Source organism: Bos grunniens, chromosome 13 (assembly GCF_055505025.1).
Source record: "Bos grunniens cultivar Pamir isolate PY7600 chromosome 13, Bosgru_T2T1.0, whole genome shotgun sequence".
In the NCBI taxonomy this organism is placed as follows: Eukaryota; Metazoa; Chordata; class Mammalia; order Artiodactyla; family Bovidae; genus Bos; species Bos grunniens.
In genome coordinates, this window is record NC_141177.1 from 62,339,767 (window position 1) to 62,360,865 (window position 21,099).

Sequence of the window (21,099 nt, forward strand, 5' to 3'; positions counted from 1 at the left end):
TGACTTTCATTAAAAATAAAAACTGGTTTTCTAACATATGCTCACTTTGACAACAGAATTAATTTGATACGATATTTCTAAAATCAGATGTAAGGAAGCTTTCACACAGACGTGATGTGTCATGGCTAATCCTTTTATACCCAAATGGATGCTCATATTACATACTTAAGAAAGGGATGAGAGGGATTTTACTTGACATTTTCTCTCCAGCCTATTTCATATTGCACTCATAAGGAGTAGCCGTTAAAAAGGCCAAGAAAGATGTAACACACTTGAGTTTCTCCTTTCTCTGTCTAAATTATCAGGTCACAGCCCTCACAGCCCACACCTGAACTGAAAGAGAGCACAGAATGCTATTCTCCCTTTTGTGTTTGGGAATAAAATATGAAGAACAGTCCATGAAGAGTTACTGTGAGGAGACGACTAATACTCTGTCAGTTAAACTGATATTTTCCAGAGTTGTTGCCTCTTTCTCAGTATGAACTATGACCACAAAGCCATTTAACAGTGAACTTCTTCTATAAGCAGATTGAAACTGTCCTGAAATGGAAAATCCTCACTGCATATTTAGAGAGAATTAAAATCCTTCCCATCTCATCTCTCTGGTGGAGAAATAAGTCCACTAAAACATACCTCTTCACCATGATATGGGAACCTGTCCAGACAACACTGTGTGTGTGTGTGTGTGTGTGTGTGTGTGTGCGTGCGCGTGTGCGTGTGTGCAAGTGCAAGTGCTTGTGTTTTCCCTTCTCAGACAATACAGTTTATCATTGCCACTTACCTCTGTTTTCTCTGGGTTCCTCCAGTTCCCATAAATTGGATTAACAAATGCATGGTTAATACTTCTTTTCATTTTCCTGAAAGCACACAAGGCCACAGAAAGGAAAGTAAGCATTGAAATTCACCACAGGACATTTTCAAGTTGTTATCTGATACAAATCTTTGGAAGACACACTGTCTAGCCAGCATACTTATTTTTATGATGGTATTTCCCTAAGTAAAGACTACTTTGTAGGACACCAAGGCAACCACATCTTTGAAGGCAAACATAGTGTGATGTCTGAAAAGTTAGATCCAAATAAATCCAAGCACAGAAAAACGTTGTTCTTAATTTCTTAAATATTACTATAATAATACAAAGGATACAACATTAGAAAGAATGATGCAATGTAAAGCTGAACTGGTTATAAGGAAAGACCACCGTGACGTCCCATAGATTCAAAAGTGCCAAGCCCACCACAGTCTGAGGACTATTTTCCATGACATTGTCTGTCATAATGATGTGTACATAGCATATGAGTCAAAGTATTTAACATTGTAAACAGAAAATTTAAATAGGAACATTTTGAAGAGAATTTTATGTTAGTATTTCCTTTCAGGAGTCATAAAGAGGCATGTCCTTGGTAATCTCACATATTGGTTTATATCTGCATAATTGACTCAGATTAACTGAGCTCCTAAATGAGCATTCCTTTTTATATTTTGGTTACTTAAGAGTCAATAGATTTATTAGAAGACAACTAGCCCTGGCATAGTTGGTCACAACTGATGAAGAAACAAATGCTCATCACAGGAAAAAATAATTATAACCAGATAACTAAATACATGCTATTGAAGACATAAGGAAAATTGCATATATGCACACATTCACATACATGTACACACGGTAGAGAGTGGAAGACCAATTCCAGGATGACTGCCAGTGTCTTAAGAAGGCAGCCAGGAAGAAAAAGTTATATGTGCTGTGTCTAGCTGCTCAATTGTGTCTGACTCTTTGGACCCCCATGGACAGTAGCCTGCTATGCTCCTCTGTCCATGGGAATCCTCAGGCAAGAATACTGGAGTGAGTTGCCCTGCCATCCTCCGGGGGATCTTCCCAACCCAGGGAGTGAACCCAGTTCTCCCACGTTGCAGGTAGATCCTTTACTGTCTGAGCCACCAGGGAAGCCCAAAAGGCATGGAAATATTTGCTTAATCAGAGTATAATGACAATTAATACTTGTCAATAATGTACCTTTATATTCTGAAAGAAAAGGGCGTAAAGAGTAAGTCTTACTGATTCCCTCTTTGATAAGATATTGTCAGAAGTGTGACCTCTTATTCCATCTACCAAACCACACGGTCCTCTTCTAAAAAGTAACAGGATTAATGAACCCAACAGCATAATCTGGGTAACTGTGACTGGCTGGCAATACATTCTCCCTGTGGATTCAGTGTTTTCTAAGATTCCTGACCTCTACTGTTCCTAAATGTTCAGTAGCTAAACCAGATCACCTTTGGGTTATAGGTGAAGAGGGTTGTAGCAGCCATTTTTGTGAGTTACTTTGTGGGGGGAAAAAAAAAAACCAAAACAGATATACTTTAAAATGATGACAGAACAATTACTTAACCACTAATTGAAAATGTACAATTGCTATAATTATTAATGAAAATGAACAAGTGGTGTTTGATTCTTTGCCTTTTCTCTCTCCAAGACCAGTCAAGGTTGAGTTTTCAGAGCACTAATCTCAATAAGTGGCATAGTTAGGGCATGATGGGGCTGCTCTTAAAACTGAGACTGGGTAGGAAGTGAAGCAGTGTTTTGAAATGTGTCAAATGTGAAAGCAGAAGCTGGTACAGGAGAGACTGAGGTTTAAAACAAGATGGAAATTAGGAGCTAGGTTAAGATGAGACAGCCACAAACACCAACAACTGAGAAAAATTCTTGGCTGAAATCAGGCATGAAATCAGAAAGCAGGAGGAAACCCAAACCATAAGACCAGACAGGACAGATGGTCCAAAGACTGGGCAGGCAACCAGGAACTGAAGAGACAGGCTTTGCTGTCAGTGGGATAGAAGGGAGGCACAGGCAATAGGAAAGATTTTGATACGAGATGATTATTTTTGGCTTTCAACTGCTAAGACTCCGGATGACCTAAACCACTACTGGCAAGCAGAAGTCAAGTAAATTGATCAATTTTCCAACCCTATTATTACTATGGCTTCAGCTATAGAAGCTACTTTTCTTCTGAAAGGATTTTAAGTCTTAAATAATTTTCTGTTAAAATGAAGTGACCAGCCTTTGGGGTGGGTGACTATAAAGAAAGAAGAGGGATACATAAGTGTAAGGATATGGGGCCACAATAAAAGAAGAAAGGGTCACAGTATGAGTAGTGGGAGGTGATCGAATTATGTTTACTTCAAATTATGTTTATTAGCAATCTCAAACTTTTAATTTTCCCCAGATCAAGAGCTGTTTCCCAATATGGAAAATTTGAGAACTGTTGGGCTTAATTTTAATGTCTTTCCTATTTAAGAAGTAAAAACATACCCACTACCCATTGATAACTCAATTAAGTACATTTCAAGTGTCAACTCCATAGAATTACTATTTCAAGTTGCATGATATAATTTTCCACCTTCATCAGTTATATAAGTTGGATACTCAAACATAAACAATTTTACTTAAAATGACAAATCCTGCTACAAGGGACATAAAATGTTTGATTATGAAGTTTTCAGCAAGTCCTAACACTGTATGGTACAATGTTAAGTCTGCATGAGGCTAAAAAATGCTGTGTTTAACTTACTGTATCTGTCATTATTAGGCAGATAGCTCTTTAAGAGCTAAGGTTGCGAAGAATGGAATCACCTCTGGGAATCAGAAGGGCATTGATTTAGAAGTTTAGAGTAGATAAAAGGAAATCGTGAATCACATGCATTCTCCTCCCCTGACTTAACAGGCATTCACATAAATTACTATTAAGCTCTGGCTACACCCAGTGTGTGCAGGCACTGTATAAGGTGGTGTTCTGAGGGGGCTAAACAGAGATATGTTAGTGCAGAACTAGGATAAGGCTGATACAAGTTTCTAATTTAGATATAGTGAGCATATGGATACCTCCACAGGAACTGACTTCATGGCTTATTAACTAACAAAATAGTTTCAGTGCTGATTAAAAACATGAAAGTAGTTATAATAGATACCTGAAATTATTTTAGATGGGCAATGAAGAAAAACAAAAAATAAATTCCTGTATGTTGCATCCATTAAACATGACTTTCAGGTAAATGCTTATTTTATACCTTTTAACCACCTTATTAAATTACAATTGACACACCCTACAAGTTCTGCTTTATTGACTATGCCAAAGCCTTTGACTGTGTGGATCACAATAAACTGTGGAAAATTCTGAAAGAGATGGGAATACCAGACCACCTGATCTGCCTCTTGAGAAATTTGTATGCAGGTCAGAAAGCAACAATTAGAACTGGACATGGAACAACAGACTGGTTCCAAATAGGAAAAGGAGTTCGTCAAGGCTGTATATTGTCACCCTGTTTATTTAACTTATATGCAGAGGACATCATGAGAAACGCTGGACTGGAAGAAACACACACTGGAATCAAGATTGCCGGGAGAAATATCAATAACCTCAGATATGCAAATGACACCACCCTTATGGCAGAAAGTGAAGAGGAACTCAAAAGCGTCTTGATGAAAGTGAAAGTGGAGAGTGAAAAAGTTGGCTTAAAGCTCAACATTCAGAAAACTAAGATCATGGCATCCGGTCCCACCACTTCATGGGAAATAGATGGGGAAACAGTGGAAACAGTGGCTGACTTTATTTTTCTGGGCTCCAAAATCACTGCAGATGGTGACTGCAGCCATGAAATTAAAAGACGCTTACTCCTTGGAAGGAAAGTTATGACCAACCTAGATAGTATATTCAAAAGCAGAGACATTACTCTGCCAACAAAGTAGCCATCTAGTCAAGGCTATGGTTTTTCCAGTAGTCATGTATGGATGTGAGTGTTGGACTATAAAGAAAGCTGAGCACCAAAGAATTGATGCTTTTGAACTGTGGTGTTGGAGAAGACTCTTGAGAGTCCCTTGGACTGCAAGGAGATCCAACCAGTCCATTCTGAAGGAGATCAGCCCTGGGATTTCTTTGGAAGGAATGATGCTAAAGCTGAAACTCCAGTACTTTGGCCACCTCATGTGAAGAGTTGACTCATTGGAAAAGACTCATGCTGGGAGGGATTATGGGCAGGAGGAGAAGGGGACAACAGAGGATGAGATGGCTGGATGGCATCACTGACTCGATGGACGTGAGTCTGAGTGAACTCCAGGAGTTGGTGATGGATAGGGAGGCCTGGCATGCTGCAATTCATGGGGTTGCAAAGAGTCGGACACGACTGAGCGACTGATCTGATCTGATCTGACAAGTCACCCATTTAAGAATATAATTCAAAGTTTTCTAGGAATATTAATTGTATTTATTAATTTTAAAATGTGATAAATATATGTATATAACAAAATTTGCCATTTAAGCCATTTTTTAAGAGTGTACAATTCAGTGGCATTCACTGCATTCACAGTGTTGGGCACTATTTCATTCTTAGTGAAACGAACATCTTTGATGAAATCCAATTTATCTCTATTTTTTTTCTCTTGTTTCCTTTACTTTTGGTATCATATCTAAGATGGCATTGCCAAATCTCAGATCATGAAGATTTACTCCTATGATTTCCCCTAAATATTTGATGGTTGTAGCTCTTAAATTGAAGTCTTTGATCCATTTTGAGTTAATTTTTATGCATGGTATGAGGTAGGAGTTCAAATCCATTCCTTTGTATGCAGAAATGCAGTTGCCCTGGCACCATCTATTGAAAAGACTATTCTTTCTCTATTGAATGGACTTGTCAAAACTCAACTGGTCATAGATGTATGGGTTTATATTTCAATTCTTAATTCTAATCCATTGGTCTCCACTTATATTCACATGCTAATACCACACAGTTTCATTTCTTATGGCTTTGTGGTAAGCTTTGAAATCAGGAAGTGAGTTCTCCAAGTCCATTCTTTATCAAGATTGTTTTAGCTCTTTGGTGCCCTTGTAATTCCATACTAATTTGAGGATAAGTTTTATATTTCTGCAAAAAAAAAAAAAAAAAAAAGCTGCTGGAGTTTTAATGGGTACTGTGTTGAATCTGTAGATTGCTTTGTGTAGTACTGACATCTTGACAATAATAAATCTTTCTATCTATAAACTCAAAATGTCTTTCTACTTACTTAGGTTTTCTTTAATTTCTTTCAGTAATGCTTTGAAATTTTAAGTGTAGAAATCTTTCACCTCCTGGTTAAATTTATTCCCAGGTATTTTACTCTCTTATATGCTATTGTCAATGTGATTATTTCCTTAATTTCTTTTTCTGATTGTTCACTGATGGTATTTAAGAACATACCTTATTTTTATGTGTTGATCTTGTATATCAAAACTTTGCTGAGTTTATTAATTCTAGTAGCTTTCTTATGGATTTTTTTGAGTTTTCTATCTATAGATGTTCATGTCATTTATAGTATAGTTTTCTTTCTTCCTTTCCAATTTGGATGGCTTCTGTCTCTTTTTCTTATATAATTTTTCTGGTTAAGGCTTCTTATTGATAAACACATTAATCTCTAGCTTGCTGCTGCTGCTGCTAAGTTGCTCCAGTGATGTCCGATTCTGTGCGACCCCAGAGACAGCAACCCACCAAGCTTCGCTCTCCCTGGGATTCTCCAGGTAAGAACACTGGAGTGGGTTGCCATTTCCTCCTCCAATGCATTTCCTCCTCCAATGTGAAAAGTGAAAGTGAAGTCGCTCAGTCGTGTCCCCATGGACTGCAGCCTAACAGGCTCCTCTGTCCATGGGATTTTCCAGGCAAGAGTACTGGAGTGGGGTGCCATTGCCTTCTCCGTATCTCTAGCTTAGCAGAGCTATAAAACCTTCATTAATATAAAACCAAATTGTAATGCTAGTGTATGAGAAAAATTATTATGGCAACATTTGGACAGTTTTAAGGTAGAGTCTGATTGCCATTTAATGTGAAAATCTTTAGACTAGGTAAGTGAATAAGCTTTTATCTAGGTTGAAAAAAAAACAAGGTGACAGCATTCTGCAGTTGAAAAATGGCTATCAGGAAGCTGATAGAAAAGAATGACAAGACAGTGCTTGAATTGTTTTAACTGACAAGTCTATACTTCAAAATAAACATTTTGTATTTACACATATTGTAAGTTTATTAATAAACATTTTGTATTTACACATATTGTATTTACACATATTGTAAGTTTATTAATAAACATTTTGTATTTATACATATTGTAAGTTTATTAATAATTGTAATCTGCTTTTATAATTTGTCTTAGTGAGCATCTTATTCGTTTTCTTTACTAAATTTATTATTGGTTTTGGTTATCAATCAGTAGTTTACTTTCTTTTTGTTAACAACAGACATCTTTTTCTCCAATTTTGTGTGTTGGGGAAACTGGTCAGTCTTCTTAAGTCAAATCCACCAAATATCTTCTCCTTGCTACCATCTCACGGGGGTAAAGCTGTCACAATGTTTTCATACTTAAAAGTAAGCTTAGAATATGCTCAAGTGAGCTCAAAACTTTAGCACAAATTATTAGGGTGGAACAACACTGAGAGAGCCATGCACAATGGTTTCTGTTGTATCCAGGTGGACTGTATTATAAAACTGTACTGTAAAAAATCTGTCTACTAAAAAATATGAAGAACAACACTCTCTGAAACTGGGTACTCCTAATGTAGCCATCAAGGTGATTTGAAGAGATAAACATGATCATTTATTTACCAAAAGATATTTGTTGTGCATGTGTGTGTGTGGAGGAATTTGCTCTCATGCTTCCACTAAAGAAATGATTTCTATGTTTGTTTCTAAATGCTAAAGAACATTCTAAGATCTAAGAAATAACTGTTCTAAGTGTGTAAAGGAAAATGATGTCTATAATGTGGTGACCCATTCCTCCAGATGGTGGAATGCTAGAATGCTGATTATGTTATTTATCATCTTTCATATTCATCTATTTAAATGTATCCAACATTTCTAGGACACATATTATCTATCAAAGACTGCTTTAGGTCCTGTACTTACAGAGTTAATCAGTATGTGGCTCCTGACTCTAGATCTAATTTCTTTTAGAGGGTGGCAGCTTACTAGATTTCTGTCTCTTAGATTAAATTACATGTTTATAAAATGCCCACCACAAGTAGATGCCCACTAATGGTTCAGTGCTATTCTTTTACCTTCTTTTCTTATTTTCTCCTTTTGCCATTGATATTTTCATTTAAACTCCCTCCTTCTTTCTCCTGACCCCAAAGCTTGGGACCAATGAAAGGACACTGGAATAAGGGGGGGGGGCGGAGAAGGAAGTGACAACATTGGCAATAATACTCACTGTAGTACTTTTAACTTTTTATGATAGATTTATTTATTTAGGGAGAAGGCAATGGCATCCCACTCCAGTACTCTTGCCTGGAAAATCCCATGGATGGAGGAGCCTGGTGGGCTGCAGCCCATGGGGTTGTTAAGAGTCGGACACGACTGAGCGTAGAGTTAGCAAGGACCTTTGCAATCATCTTGTTCATGCATTTTTTACAGAGGGTTAAATGAGGTTCTTCCTTATATGGCTTCCTCTTCTATCATAGCACCTAGTATAGTACCTAGTGCTATAGGAATCAAGTGAATATTTACAGAAAGAATAACAACAAATGTATATAGTCTGAAGTCTTGATGATCCACTAGCTAACTCTCTACTCTGTTCTTCCATGCCCACTCCCAGCAATATACTGCATCAATACTCAGAGAAAGACATTCATTTTTACTATTGTGACCGTGGAGTCACATTTGTGTTTAGATTTCTGTTCCACTTAGCCCAAGACTAAGTGGGCCAGGAGCCTACTTTTGACCTCTGTCTCTTTCTATTTTTTTTTTTTTTTTTCAGCTGGTTAAGTGCCAGGCCAGAGGGGTAGCCTGCGGGATTTCCTGAAGATGAAGTGAAAGTGAAAGTCCCTCAGTTGTTTCCGACTTTTTGTTACCCCAGTGGACTATACAGTCCATGGAATTCTCCAGGCCAGAATACTGGAGTGGGTAGCTGTTCCCTTCTCCAGGGGATCTTCCCAACTCAGGGATCGAACCAAGGTTTCCCCCATTGCAGGTGGATTCTTTACCAGCTGACCTACCAGGTGGAGAAGAGTATAATAGAACAGGGCTGGTCCCCCTATCCATTTCATCACACAGGAAATGAAAAAATCATACAATTGGTGAAAAATTAATTTGGTAGAAATAACTCACTTTCCAACATTTGAAAAATAAAGGTCTGTGTTTCCTACATCTCATATGTATCTCTGAAAAACGGTATGAAATATCTATGTATAAATATCAGGAGTTGATGTGAGTTTTCAGGCTATGGAGTATATGATTTGTTGCTACTGGGGAAAATGTTTTCTAACAGTAAAAGTACATGTGACATATTTTTTTAAAAAGGATCCATCTAAATTATGAAATACAATCATTTCACTGGTGAAAATGGAATTCATTTATTCTGGGAGTAATGCCTATTATATTAAATTTTGCTTACCCTGATTAATGGTGAACTTGAGGTGTCCCTCAGAAGTAAATCTCAATTCTACTTTACTCATTTCAGCCTCTGTCATTTTACACTCTTCAATTTGGTTTTTCTGAATATTTTCAGTTCTAAGAGTTTGTATGAAGTCTTCCTGAGTGTGCTTAATCTTTCAGGTAAAGGGAAAATATATTATAAAATCCTAATAAAAATAAAATATTTTTGATCCCTACTTTTTTTACTCATATCTATTAAACATATTTCTTTTGGTCAAGAGATATTTTTAGAAATGTTTGATTCTTAGTTAGGGTACTATTAATTTTTATTCTCTATTCCATTATATAAATTAATGCTCTTTTTTTGCTTCCTGATTTTAAAACCTATGAAAATGAGGTTTGCTTGTTTTGATTTTTTTGGTTTGTTCATTTTTAAGTTGTAGTAATGGGGAGAGATTGTGCACTGCATTTTCTGTGCAGCCATGAGTGCCGCACGATTTACATATATCATCTTTCTTTTCTGAAAACCCTAGATAAGTTTTATTTTATACCTGGTCTCTGATCATTTCCAATCCAAATTTTAGCCTGTTTGAATAAACTGTTTTTAAGGAACGGTATCACAAATTTTAAAATTCAGACACTGTTTTGTCCTTTTTGTAATGAAAACAAATTTACAGCAGCTTGCAAAGATAAGCACAACAGAAGAATATAAGACAGATGAGAAGTAGATAGGAAGTGGAGAAAGGGATTCTGAGAACTGGAAAATAGAGTCGACCCAGAGGGAATGCGCTGGGGATGGTCCATGAAATGGGTATGGTCCAGTCTGTGTATTTAATTCATACAGGATACAACTTTGACTTGAAGATTCTCCAATGCAAATTTAAGCAGGACAAAAGAATCAGTTACCATAGGTCACGCTTTCCAAAACAGAACAAACCAAAGCCAGTTGCTTAGAAGCACATGTCCAGCTTAGGAGAGAAGACATTTATGGTCTGTATCCTGTCTCTATCATCAAGACTAACAAAGTAACAAGGTCCCACAATATTATTTTAGGAAGACCAGCAATGTGCTTCATTAAGTTGTTTCAACTAAAATCCTTAAAAAATATCACACTGAGATTATGCCCAAGTGTGCTTCGGTAAAAACTATCTAGGAGAGGTGGTGGCCAGAAGAGAGGGATTTAATGGAAACCTTGAAACACAACAGTACCTTAGAGAATCTGATTTCGGGGGCATTTTCATATGGTTGTGTTTATCATAAAAAAGCCAGCACCAAGATTACAATCTGCAGTGTGTAATTACATCGTGGCACATTAAATCTGTTATAAGAATCTACAGCTAGAATAAAATTGTACAACGTTATAAGGCAGTATGAGAAACAATAAACCAAGTCTATTAAATCATCCTTTTCTCACTGAATGTGTTAAAATGCTGTATTATCTGACCACTGCTAAAGAAAAAAGGGAAGAAATCATGAGGAGTAGTAAACAAAAATATTGAGCTATAAAATGGTGTCTACCTTTGGAAAGATGAAGACTTTAAAAAAAAAAAAGAATTAAAACAATCTGTAAGAAAGGAAAGAAAGAAAAGAAACAACCCAATTTGGAAAAGCAGCGATAATTGGGGGCAGTTGTGGGCGGGGTGGGGGGGGCTGTTCAGGGGCAGTGCGGGGAATGTCCATGAACTCAAGTTTTCATTTGCCAGTCCTTATGAAACAATCTGAACCAAATGTTTTGGGTGAGAAAATTCAGAAAACATTGGCTTTGCAAATGTAACCAGAAATGCCACAAAAAGGAGGGGAAAGGATTAATCATCCAGGGTCACAATACCAAACAACAACTGGGACATCAAACTTGCTAAACCAATTCACATGATACAGCAGCTGCCATATTTTTTCTCCGACTCTTCTCAGCCAGGAAATAAATATCACTGACCGCAAAAACTGTCACTGTTTAATTGGATCTAGCTGTGGGAGAGTGCTTAAATGGGAACATGCCCAGGAATATGGAGGCAGTTAGGATGAATAAAACTGACCCAGGTTTCCGTAGCTTAACTCTAAGGAGACCCCGTGTTGCCAACAGAAAGGCGGTCTCTGCCAGCTTCTCCTCCCGAGTGCAGTGTTAGCACATCCACAGCCATCTAGTGGGAACCAGATGCAGAGGAAAACACAGACTTTCAAGATGAAAAGTGTATGTACGTGTGTGCACACGGATAAAGGTTTGGAAGAAGACACATCAAAATGTAACAGTCTGCATCTCTGGATGGTGACATTAAATATAATCTTTAATTCTTTTCTGGCACTTTGTTGTATTTCCAAAATTCCATTCATTATGCTGCTGTGTATCTGAATCTTGAGGGTGAGGTGATGGTTTTCCAATTTGGAAAAGATAACGAGGTGTTTCCCCTGAATGAGCTCCTTGCCTCGGTCCTGCCCGGCTCCTTGTAAATCATTTACCTAAAAGACAAGATCCTTATTGCAGTCTTTCCTGATTCCTCTCTTTTTAGCATTTCTTCTCAACATCTACCTACCTCCTGTTGTGGCTACACTCCTTAGGCTAGGTTTTGTAGGTCATGTTTTTTCATAATTCCTATTTTTGCTCTTAAATACCCTCTCAGGTGGCACTAGTGGTAAAGAACTGGCTTGCCAATGTGGGAGACATGAGACGTGGATTCGATTCCTGGGTTGGGAAGATGCCCTGGAGGAGACCATGCCAACCCACTCCAGTGTTCTTGCCTGGAGGATCCTATGGACAGAGGACCCTGGTGGGCTACAGTCCACAGTGTCACAGAGTCGGATGTGACTGTAGCCACTCAGCACGCACACACCCTTCTCATCGACCAGAGTCTTTGCCAGCCTTGGAGCCAGGTAAACCACATCTCTTCTTTGTACTTCAGTGTGCATTGTGCATTTTACCATCAGGCTACATGATATTTTTGTTAATTGAAATGAAATATTTTTCTCTGTAAATTCCTCCATATGAAAACTCACGCTAATTTCCTTATTGAATTCCCTTAGACACATAATCTCTTTGCTTAAAAACTGATTGCAGTATTGAAGTTAATTATCAGTCTTGTGATTTCCCCTAGCAATCACCTAGAAACTGGCTTCTTTCTAAATCTTTGACAATTTAAAATTGAAAATGCTGTGTAAGAATCTGTCTAGAAAAATGAACTTAGTTGCATTTATTTATCTATACTCACATCTGTCCAACTAGAATATTAACTTCCTATAGGCGGAGCTAAAATCTTTATAATTTATCTAGGAAACATTTCTTCAGCCCCAAATATGAGCCATGTACTCTACTGCAGAACTACTCAAGAGTGTGATTTATATTTGGTTATGGTCTTATTCTGTTTACAGTTCCAAGATGACATAAATACAAAAATTGAGGATAGCTGTTTAGAAATGTTTGTTGCTATTTGTGTGCTGAGGCTAAGAATAAGAAATCTGGACGAGTGTCTTGTGTGTCTTTTAATTTCACTTTCCCAGTACGTCTTACAAAAGCATTGGTATGTGATGGATTGAAAACAAAACACAGCTGGTCCTTCATCATACAGTTTAGATAGCCCTGTTCTGCTAACACTGGTGTTTAGATATGAGTAAATACACATGTGCCTGGCTGGTTTCTACTTCTGATTTCTAATAACTTTTTGCTAGCTGAAAATATATATATATATATTTTTTTATCTTCTGAAAATATGTTCTCTTCCTTTCTCTTTGAATGAATGTGACACCCAAAGTCCCACAATTGGAAAAGACCAAGTACTATATAACTTTTTTCAATCAGAATGAAATATTTTTTCATGTAAATTGCTCTATATGAAAACTCACTCTAATTTTCTTATTGAATTCCCTTAGACACATAATCTGTTTGATTGAAACTGATTGCAGTGTTGAAGTTAATTATCAGCCTTCGTGAGTTCCCTTAGCAATCGCCCAGCAACTTGCTTCTTTCTAAATCATTTTAGACAATTTAAAGTTGACAACTCCATATGATAATCTGTGTAGAAAAACTGACTTACTTCATTATGACTTATAAATACCAACAAATTCCTTTAAATATATCCTATATTGGGTTTATCAATACATTTATTAAAACTCTCTTGGATCTTTGAATTCATTCAGATCATAGTGCTTAAAATTTTTAAAAAGCAATAAAACTGCGTTTTCTTATAGTTATTCTAAAACAACTTAGTTTTAAAATATAAAGAGAAATTTTTATGTACACAAGCACATGATTAGCATTCTATGTAGATTTCTTAAATTCTTAATTTCCTATCATTTTTCCTTATCTGTGTTTGCATGTTTAGTCATGTCTGACTCTTTGCAACTCATGGACTGTAGCGCACCAGGCTCCTGTGTTCATGGGACTTTTCAGGAAGAATACTGGAGTGGGTTGCCATTTCCTTCTCCAGGGGATCTTCCCATCCCAGAGATTGAACCTGTATCTCCTGCATTAGCAGGCAGATTCTTTACACATTAAGCCATCACATTAATCCACATCATTCTCCAGTACAGCCTGTACCTTGACACAAGTTGTTCTGTCTGCTCTTCCTGCTTTTCATCTGGGGTTTTCAACCTATGAATTCAGACTTGAGTGATGTAGCACATAAATCCTTTCTCAACCTCCCCCACAATATTATTTTCACCTCCGAAATAGACTTGACCTCTTCTTTACCTGTGTTTCTCCAAAACTTAGTAGGAAGTAGCTGCATATATGCTTGTTGAAGAAATGACATTATTTGCTTTTCTATATGCCTTCTCCACCAGATTGTACATTATCCTGTATTACTATATCCCCAGCCAAGAGCACAGTGCCCAGCACATACTAGGTGATTAATAAATGTTTGCCAACAAGTATATTAATGAATTATTAAGTTTCTGATATATGTGTTTCTCTTTCCAAAGACAAAAACAGGCTGGTCTTTAAGGTCTGTTGTGACTGTGTCCTTTGATTCATTGGTGAGCTAGAGATTCCCACACAGTAAACAGATCATTGAACTTGTTAAGAGTGTCCCTAAGGATGGTTCTAAGGAGAAATGCTATCAAAGATGATGTGAAAGCAGAAAAGAGTCTAGCAGGAGGATGGCAAAGCAGTTCGTGAAGAAAAATTATGGAGCTGATCCCATCATCCCCTCTTTGAAATTCCCTACCCTCTAGTATCATTAATAATGAACAACATTTAGAATTCTGATTTTCTGGCAATAGTGACTGAATGTATTTGCTACATGCCATTGTGGAGCTAAATGGTTTGCTAATAGCACATACCTCACTTATCTTTACTACCTTCCTGTACTTCCTCATTTAAACAGAGGTTAAAATGAGGTTACCTCTTTCAAGGAGCAACTCTGGTTTCCCTACAACACATTCTTCTACTCTGATTGCTTGGATAGACAGAAACAAACGAAACACTGAAATACATCAGGACTGAAATGCTGTCTTCCTGCTCATGTAAGATTTATAGTGAACAGAAAGATGATGCTGAAAAGTGCCTTGAATCTTGCCCCGAGGACTACTTCTGCTAAACAGTCATCTGTATTGAAATGGGAAAATAGCTATCTTCAGATCAAATAATTAGAACATGGAGCTATTATACAGTAAAGTGCTCTTTCTATTTTTTCACACAGAATTTATTTCTTAGACTATTTGGAGTCTGTATCTGATGACAACAGAATTGAAACAACTTGGGAAAGTTAGCAATGACAACACACATATGTACAAACCACTGAAGCCTGTATTATTCCAGACTTATATCCCTGACACATTGCATGTAAGCTGATTTTGTACAGTCAACTCTTTGCAACCCCAGGAACTGTAGCCTGCCAAGATCCTCTGTCCATGGGATTCTCCAGAAAAGAATGCTGGAGTGGGTAGCCACTGCCTTCTCTAGGGGATCTTCCCAACCTAGGGATCGAATCTGGGTCTCCTGAATTGGCAGGCAGAATCTTTACCATCTGAGCCACCAGGGAAGAACCAACGATCAGAGGAGTGGTTACTTAAGGAGTTACTAGTTATTTACAGCAAATATTTTGAACATTCATGTGAAATTTTTAATTTTGTTCATTTGATAAATATGAATATTACTTTAAGAGTAAATCTATATACTCATCTATATAGGGGGAGAGTGGACACATGTATATGTATAGTTGAGTCACTCCACCGTGCATCTGAAACTATCACAACATTGTTAATTGGCTATATTCCAATATAAAATTTAAAAAAGTAGAATGGGAGTAATAATATCATTATGAATAAAACTGATAATTAGATTACCAACTAGATGGACTAGATTAGACTGTCAGATGCCAGGCATTGTTTTCAGAAACATTCAGGGTAAAATCTGTCACACATATAAATATCCAAATGAAATGATATAGTGTGAGGATGATATTGGGATGAGTGAATATAGTCACTTCTTAAATTTAAATTTCCTGCCTCCCTGAAATGCCCAGTGTTTTGATATCCAATTTCTTCCATAGATTATGAATGTGCATACTCACAGGATTTTGGTTTTCTCTAATGTCCTTCATTCATATTCCAGGATTTAAGCTCCTGACTATGGGCTGATTTTGTAGCCCATCATGGAATTCAGTAATGATTCTGCTAAAGGTCATACATGTAGGCATCATTTGGAATTCCTTTATTAGTTTTCAGCCAATCAAGCTGGATTGAAATTTTTAAATAAAACTCAACAATGATATCCTAACTTTAAGAGTCATCTGTGAGGATTCTAGCAGAAATAAATCTTGGAGCACTGAAGCCAAGTAAAATATTTCTTGGAATATAAGATGTTCATTTGGACTCAAACACCCTACTGGAAACAGGCTAAGACATCTGATTTAACAAATAATTCAGTTCAGTTGAGTTGCTCAGTCATGTCCGACTCTCTGCGACCCCACAGACTGTAGTACGCTGGGCCTCCCTGTCCATCACCAACTCTGTAAAGCTTTGTCTGTAAAGCTTTTGATTTCTCCTTCATATTGGAATGAGATCCTTGCTGGGTACAGTAATCTGGGCTGTAGGTTATTTTCTTTCATCACTTTAAGTATGTCCTGCCATTGCCTCCTGGCCTGAAGAGTTTCTATTGAAAGATCAGCTGTTATCCTTATGGGAATCCCCTTGTGTGTTATTTGTTGTTTTTCCCTTGCTGCTTTTAATATTTGTTCTTAGTGTTTGATCTTTGTTAATTTGATTAATATGCATCTTGGGGTGTTTCGCCTTGGGTTTATCCTGTTTGAGACTCTCTGGGTTTCTTGGACTTGGGTGATTATTTCCTTCCCCATTTTAGGGAAGTTTTCAACTATTATCTCCTCAAGTATTTTCTCATGGTCTTTCTTTTTGTCTTCTTCTTCTTCTGGGACTCCTATGATTTGAATGTTGGGGCATTTAACATGGTCCTGGAGGTCTCTGAGATTGTCCTCATTTCTTTTAATTTGTTTTTCTTTTTTCCTCTCTGATTCATTTATTTATACTATTCTATTTTCTACTTCACTAATCCTATCTTCTGCCTCTGTTATTCTACTATTTGTTCCCTCCAGAGTGTTTTTTATCTCATTTATTGCATTATTCATTATATACTGACTCTTTTTTATTTCTTCTTGGTCCTTGTTAAACCTTTCTTGCATCTTCTCAGTCCTTGTCTCCAGGCTATTTATCTGTGTTTCCATTTTGATTTCAAGATTTTGGGTCATTTTCACTATCATTATTCAGAATTCTTTCTCAGGCAGATTCCCTATCTCTTCCTCTTTTGTTTGGTTTGGTGGGCATTTATCCTGTTCCTTTACCTTCTGGGTATTCCTCTGTCTCTTCATCCTGTTTATATTGCTGTGTTTGAGGTGGCCTTTCTGTATTCTGGCAGTTTGTGGAGTCCTCTTTATTGTGGAGTTTCCTCGCTGTCTGTGGGGTTGTACGGGTGGCTTGTCAAGGTTTCCTGGTTAGGGAAGCTTGTGTCGGTGTTCTGGTGGGTTGAGCTGGATTTCTTCTCTCTGGAGAAATGAAATGTCCAATAATGAGTTATGAGATGTCAGTGGGTTTGGAGTGACTTTGGGCAGCCTGTATTTTGAAGCTCAGGGCTGTGTTCCTGTGTTGCTGGAGAATTTGTGTGGTATGTCTTGCTCTGGAACTTGTCGGCCCTTGGGTGGTGCTTGGTTTCAGTGTAGGTATGGAGGCGTTTGATGAGCTCCTGTTGATTAATGTTCCCTGGAGTCAGGAGTTCTCTGGTGTTCTCAGGATTTGGACTTAAGCCTCCTGCTTCTGGTTTTCAATCTTATTTTTACAGTAGCCTCAAGACTTCTCCATCTCCTTTTGAAGACAATGGGCTGCTTTTCTGGGTGCCTGATGTCCTCTGCTGGCATTCAAAAGTTGTTTTGTGGAATTTACTCAGCATTTAAATGTTCTTTTGATGAATTTTTTGGGGAGAAAGTGGTCTCCCCATCCTATTCCTCCGCCATCTTAGGACCTCCTCCTGTCTCTGCTTTTTAATATGCTGTCTAGGTTAGTCATAACTTTCCTTCCAAGGAGAAGGGAAGCGTCTTTTAATTTCATGGCTGCAAGTCACCATATGCAGTGATTTTGAAGCACAAAAAAATGAAGTCTGACACTGTTTCCCCAACTATTTGCCATGAAGTGATGGGACTGGATGCCATGATCTTAGTTTTCTGAATGCTGAGCTTTAAGCCAACTTTTTCACTCTCCTCTTTCACTTTCATCAAGAGGCTCTTTAGTTCTTCTTTGTTTTCTGCCGTAAGGGTGGTGTCATCTGAATATCTGAGGTTATTAATATTTCTCCCAGCAATCTTGATTCCAGCTTGTGTTTCTTCCAGCCCAGCATTTCTCATGATGTACTCTACATGTAAGTTAAATAAGCAGGGTGACAATATACAGCCTTGACACACTCCTTTTCCATTTGGAACCAGTATGGTGTTCCATGTCCAGTTCTTAACTGTTGCTTCCTGACCTGAATACAGATTTCTCAAGAGGCAGGTCAGGTGGTCTGGTATTCCCATCTCTTTGAGAATTTTCCACAGTTTATTGTGATCCACACAGTCAAAGGCTTTGGCATAGTCAATAAAGCAGAAATAGATGTTTTTCTGGAACTCTCTTGCTTTTTTGATGATCCAGTGGATATTGGCAATTTGATCTCTGGTTCCTCAAATAATAATTACTGGTTCCTCTGGTTCCTCAAACAAATAATTACTAAGATGCATTTTCTAACTGCTATTTGTTGAACTTAGGAATATGAATATGAATAGGACTTGGACCCTACCATCAAGAAGCTCACAATCTGATATGGGAGACATCAAACCAAAAGTCAATGTGAAGAGAAAAAAACAAGGCTGAGAACAAAGCACTTTGGACACTCAGAAGTAGGAGTGCTTGCTTTTGTCCAACGTCACCTGGGAAGATTTGCAGATGACACAGCTTCTGTGGTTAGTGTTTGTGAAAGTTTTTCCTTTTGTGTTTTATTTTTATGGGAAAGGAAGAAGTAAACCTAGTATTTCTGAAAATTTATTCTATCTTCCTTTGACCAATAAGTTCTTCTTGATCACTGGAGTCTGGAAAAATGGTAGCTGGTATCATTCATTCTATGTCTTGGGCATATTTGGCTTATAGAGCCTGAATTCCAAGACTTTGATGTATTACTGCAAATACATCACAGCCCCTAGCCACCTTATTTTTCATCTGCCCTACATGTTATTTGTGAAAAGCACACTGTGTGTTAGGCAAAGAACAGAGAAAACAAACACTGCTGTCTCTTCTTCCCAGAGATTTATCTGCAAATAGAATTAGAACTGAGTCCCAGATATTGCTGTTTCTAATCATCAGTCATCTGTGTGGTCAAGACCACCATAATGATAGATTTGCTAAGTGCCTAGTCTAATTTTGAATTGTAAGTTAGACACTTTTAATTTTTAAAATTAAGCATTAACTCTCTTGGAGAATTGTAATGCAAAGATAAAGACAGGACACTACTCAGTCAGATAAAAGGCACACTAATAGCTGAAAGGTTTAACACAGTTATTAATACATCACAACCAGGCAAAACTCAGGGCCCAAAGGAGTAAACCCTAAGTCTATTTAAAGATAAATAAACAAAAACAACAGTAAACATAATATATAGTCATGCCCTGAATTGTGGGGGTGGCCTATGCATCAGGATTTCCCAATCCCCTGGCCCCCAGTCGTGGCCTGTTAGGAACCAGGCCACACAGAAGGACGTGAATGATAGGTGAGCAAGTAAAGTTTCATCTGTATTTTACAGCTTCTCCCCATAGTTGGATGACTCAGTGGACATGAATTCGAACAAGCTCCAGGAGATGGTGAAGGACAGGGAAGCCTGGTGTGCTGCGGTCCATGGGGTCACAAAAGTTGGACACGACTGAGCAACTGAACAATAAACAACAACCCATTGCTCTCCCATCACCCCCAGATGGGACCATCTAGCTGCAGGAAAACAAGCTCAGGGCGCCCACTGATACTGCATTATGGTGAATTGTATAATCATTTCATTATATATCACAATGTAATAAGAACAAAGTCCATAATAAACGTAATACACTTGAATCACCCTGAAACCATCACCCCACTCCCAGTCTGTGGAAAAATTGTCTTCCATGGAACCAGTCCCTGGTGCCAAAAAGCTACACATGACAGGTATTCGGGAAAACTTTAGTTCAACTTCCTCATTTTATGTATAAGAAAATACAGAATATCAAAAGTTTTCTTCCCTATTACCCAACCTGTTTATCTCCCTGGGTTTTTGGATTTTTGTTAGCAGCATTATCAACTATGCAGTTGTCTAAGTAATACAGTCTTGGATCAACTCTGACACGTGCTTTTTCCTCACCAGGTATATCAGGTCAGTTGCCACTGCTCAAGTTCAAGTTCTCATTGTCTCTTATCCAAACCTCTGAAATAGGATTATGTCCTCTAGACAGATGATCGTTTTTATAATCTTATCCTAATCTGTTCTCATGCTCTGCATTCTTTTATTTTAACCATAAATATGATCTAGTCATTCTTCTTACAGTCTGAAAAGACTTCTTGTCATTCTTAAAACACTTTCCTGGCTTGCATCAGTTAAGACCCTAGCATGAAACAGCTGATATACTCCAATTGGGAAAGTGAGGAGTGTTCAATAAAATGATAATTTGCAAAAGTGTGGCCAGAATATAAAGAAACCATACATGATGTGGCAGTAGGCTGGGCCAATGACATCAGGCCTGTTACCAGCCTAGGCTGGAAGGAGGAAGACTGAGAAGAGGTACAGCTGAGGTCTACATAGGGCCCCTCATGGACCTATCACAGCCACCAGCCAGCTAGAATGGTGCTGGAGCCAGGATTATGAATACCCAGCCCCCTCTCTCTTTCCTCCCTCAAGGTACGCTCCACTTCAACCAAACATAATATAAATTCAGATGACAAGGGAGCCCATTAATGCAATCCATAAAGGCCAGTTCTCTAGATGCTGGGAGGGACAGACAGACAGACAGCACTTATCCCAACTTTATCAATAAATTGAAAACTCCTTAATAGTCATTCAAAACCCTTAACCACCTCTCTACCACATACTTTTATCACAAGTGTAATGTAACTTGTTCTCCTCCATATTCTATAGCTATGTCAGCCTACTGAGAAACTGTAAGTTTCCACAGTATCTTTTATTTTCAGCAATGTTCTTTCCTCATCTCTACCTAGTTTCTTCATCCTTTC

General features: G+C 37.8%; 1 protein-coding gene and 1 long non-coding RNA gene across 13 annotated transcripts in view; one reads left to right on the top strand and one right to left on the bottom strand.

Annotated features, from left to right (window-relative positions):
* MALRD1 (MAM and LDL receptor class A domain containing 1) overlaps positions 1 to 21,099 on the bottom strand; it is a 754,524-nt gene that overhangs the window by 2,723 nt on the left and 730,702 nt on the right. For all 12 annotated transcript variants that reach the window (XM_086334563.1, XM_086334560.1, XM_086334554.1 and 9 more), the window contains one exon: positions 782 to 857. In XM_086334563.1, coding sequence (XP_086190689.1) covers positions 782 to 857 — 76 coding nt within the window. The remainder of the gene's footprint in view (positions 1 to 781; positions 858 to 21,099) is intronic.
* Positions 12,003 to 19,950, top strand: LOC147361100 (uncharacterized). Its single transcript, XR_015139754.1, has 3 exons — positions 12,003 to 12,252; positions 18,621 to 18,815; positions 19,649 to 19,950. It is a non-coding gene; the product is annotated as an uncharacterized LOC147361100 (long non-coding RNA).